This window comes from Oncorhynchus keta, unplaced genomic scaffold (assembly GCF_023373465.1).
Source record: "Oncorhynchus keta strain PuntledgeMale-10-30-2019 unplaced genomic scaffold, Oket_V2 Un_contig_7309_pilon_pilon, whole genome shotgun sequence".
Taxonomy (NCBI): Eukaryota; Metazoa; Chordata; class Actinopteri; order Salmoniformes; family Salmonidae; genus Oncorhynchus; species Oncorhynchus keta.
The window spans coordinates 90,001-92,500 of record NW_026289381.1 but is presented as its reverse complement, the minus strand read 5'-3'; the positions used below and the strand labels follow the sequence as shown (position 1 = coordinate 92,500).

Below are 2,500 nucleotides of genomic sequence, written 5' to 3'. Positions count from 1 at the left end.
CCCTGCCCTGTGCCTCCCAGGTTAGGGTTAGGTGGGGTTAGGGTTAGGTGGGGTTAGGGTTGGGTTGGCTGGTTTGAGAACTAAAGGGGTATAAGGGGACAGCCCTGCCGTGTGCCTCACCTGCTGTCAGTGATTAGACCGGTGGGCAGTGTAGAAGCTCTGTCGAACGTCAAGGAAGAGAGGTACTTCAACAATATATCAAGAACACCAAGAAACCAATTCAGATTCCCTTCGAAACCCTTTTCTGATGACGGTTAGCTGATGAACAATTCTGGTGAATCTTTGTACCCCTCTCTACTTCCTGTCCCAAATCTGTGTTCTGTACTTCCTGTCCCAAATCTGTGTTCTGTACTTCCTGTCCCAAATCTGTGTTCTGTACTTCCTGTCCCAAATCTGTGTTCTGTACTTCCTATCCCAAATCTGTGTTCTGTACTTCCTGTCCCAAATCTGTGTTCTGTACTTCCTGTCCCAAATCTGTGTTCTGTACTTCCTGTCCCAAATCTGTGTTCTGTACTTCCTGTCCCAAATCTGTGTTCTGTACTTCCTGTCCCAAATCTGTGTTCTGTACTTCCTGTCCCAAATCTGTGTTCTGTACTTCCTGTCCCAAATCTGTGTTCTGTACTTCCTGTCCCAAATCTGTGTTCTGTACTTCCTGTCCCAAATCTGCGTTCTGTACTTCCTGTCCCAAATCTGTGTTCTGTCCATTTTGTACTTCATTCAAAAGCTTAAAAGGGATTTATGATAGAAGATATGCTAATGACTGAATTTATAAAGAGCTTCTTTATCAAACACAAACAGCCGTTTGCCAAAGGTCAAGTTCAAATAGCAGCTCTATGTGTGTGATCCAGCTCTACCTGTGGAGACATCTACGATTTATGCTAGAGCTGCGTCCACTTGGGTGCTACAAGGGGGCCACATGGGAGCCACACACACACACACACACACACACAGACACACACACACACACACTGGGGCAGACCTGCCAATGCCACAAACAGCCATTAGCCAAGGTCAAGTTCAAATAGCAGCTCTATGTGTGTGATCCAGCTCTACTTGTGGGCCACAATGGGGCCACATGGGAGCCACACACACACACAGACACACACACACACAGACACACACACTGGGGCAGCAACACCTCTAGATACATACTAGTAATATTTCACTAATAATACCTTAAAGTTGTAGTGTTTCTGGGCTGTTGTTGTGTGTGTGTGTGTGTGTGTGTGTGTGTGTGTGTGTGTGTGTGTGTGTGTGTGTGTGTGTGTGTGTGTGTGTGTGTGTGTGTGTGTGTGTGTGTGTGTGTGTGTGTGTGTGTGTGTGTGTGTGTGTGTTTAGGGAATGCAGAACAATCACTGAAACATGACTGAGGTGTTTGACAGTTGGTTGCAAGATTTTATTTTACCTTTATTTAACCAGGCAAGTCAGTTAAGAACAAATGTTTATTTTCAATGACGGCCTGGGAACAGTGGGTTAACTGCCTGTTCAGGGGCACAACGACAGATTTGTACCTTGTCAGCTCGGGGGATTCAATCTTGCAACCTTTCGGTTCCTAGTCCAACGCTCTAACCACTAGGCTACACTGCCTTTAACCACTAGGCTACCCTGCCTCTAACCACTAGGCTACACTGCCTTTAACCACTAGGCTAACTCCCTCTAACCACTAGGCTAAACTCCCTCTAACCACTAGGCTACCCTGCCTCTAACCACTAGGCTACACTGCCTCTAACCACTAGGCTACACTGCCTCTAACCACTAGGCTACACTGCCTCTAACCACTAGGCTACCTGCCTCTAACCACTAGGCTACACTGCCTCTAACCACTAGGCTACCCTGCCTCTAACCACTAGGCTACGCTGCCTCTAACCACTAGGCTACCCTGCCTCTAACCACTAGGCTACCCTGCCTCTAACCACTAGGCTACCCTGCCTCTAACCACTAGGCTACCTGCCTCTAACCACTAGGCTACCTGCCTCTAACCACTAGGCTACCTGCCTCTAACCCCTAGGCTACCTGCCTCTAACCACTAGGCTACCCTGCCTCTAACCACTAGGCTACGCTGCCTCTAACCACTAGGCTACCTGCCTCTAACCCCTAGGCTACCCTGCCTCTAACCACTAGGCTACCCTGCCTCTAACCACTAGGCTACGCTGCCTCTAACCACTAGGCTACCTGCCTCTAACCCCTAGGCTACGCTGCCTCTAACCACTAGGCTACCCTGCCTCTAACCGCTAGGCTACCCTGCCTCTAACCACTAGGCTACCCTGCCTCTAACCGCTAGGCTACCCTGCCTCTAACCACTAGGCTACCTGCCTCTAACCACTAGGCTACCCTGCCTCTAACCACTAGGCTACCCTGCCTCTAACCACTAGGCTACCTGCCTCTAACCACTAGGCTACCCTGCCTCTAACCCCTAGGCTACCTGCCTCTAACCGCTAGGCTACCCTGCCTCTAACCGCTAGGCTACCCTGCCTCTAACCACTAGGCTACCCTGCCTCTA

The 2,500-nt window shown here is 49.6% G+C and overlaps 1 protein-coding gene across 1 annotated transcript in view; it reads right to left on the bottom strand.

Moving 5' to 3' along the window:
- Positions 1–2,500, bottom strand: part of LOC127926284 (glutamate receptor-interacting protein 1-like) — a gene marked incomplete at its 5' end in the record, with an annotated part of 82,574 nt that overhangs the window by 11,825 nt on the left and 68,249 nt on the right. The window contains one exon of the mRNA XM_052511683.1: positions 121–159. Coding sequence (XP_052367643.1) covers positions 121–159 — 39 coding nt within the window. The remainder of the gene's footprint in view (positions 1–120; positions 160–2,500) is intronic.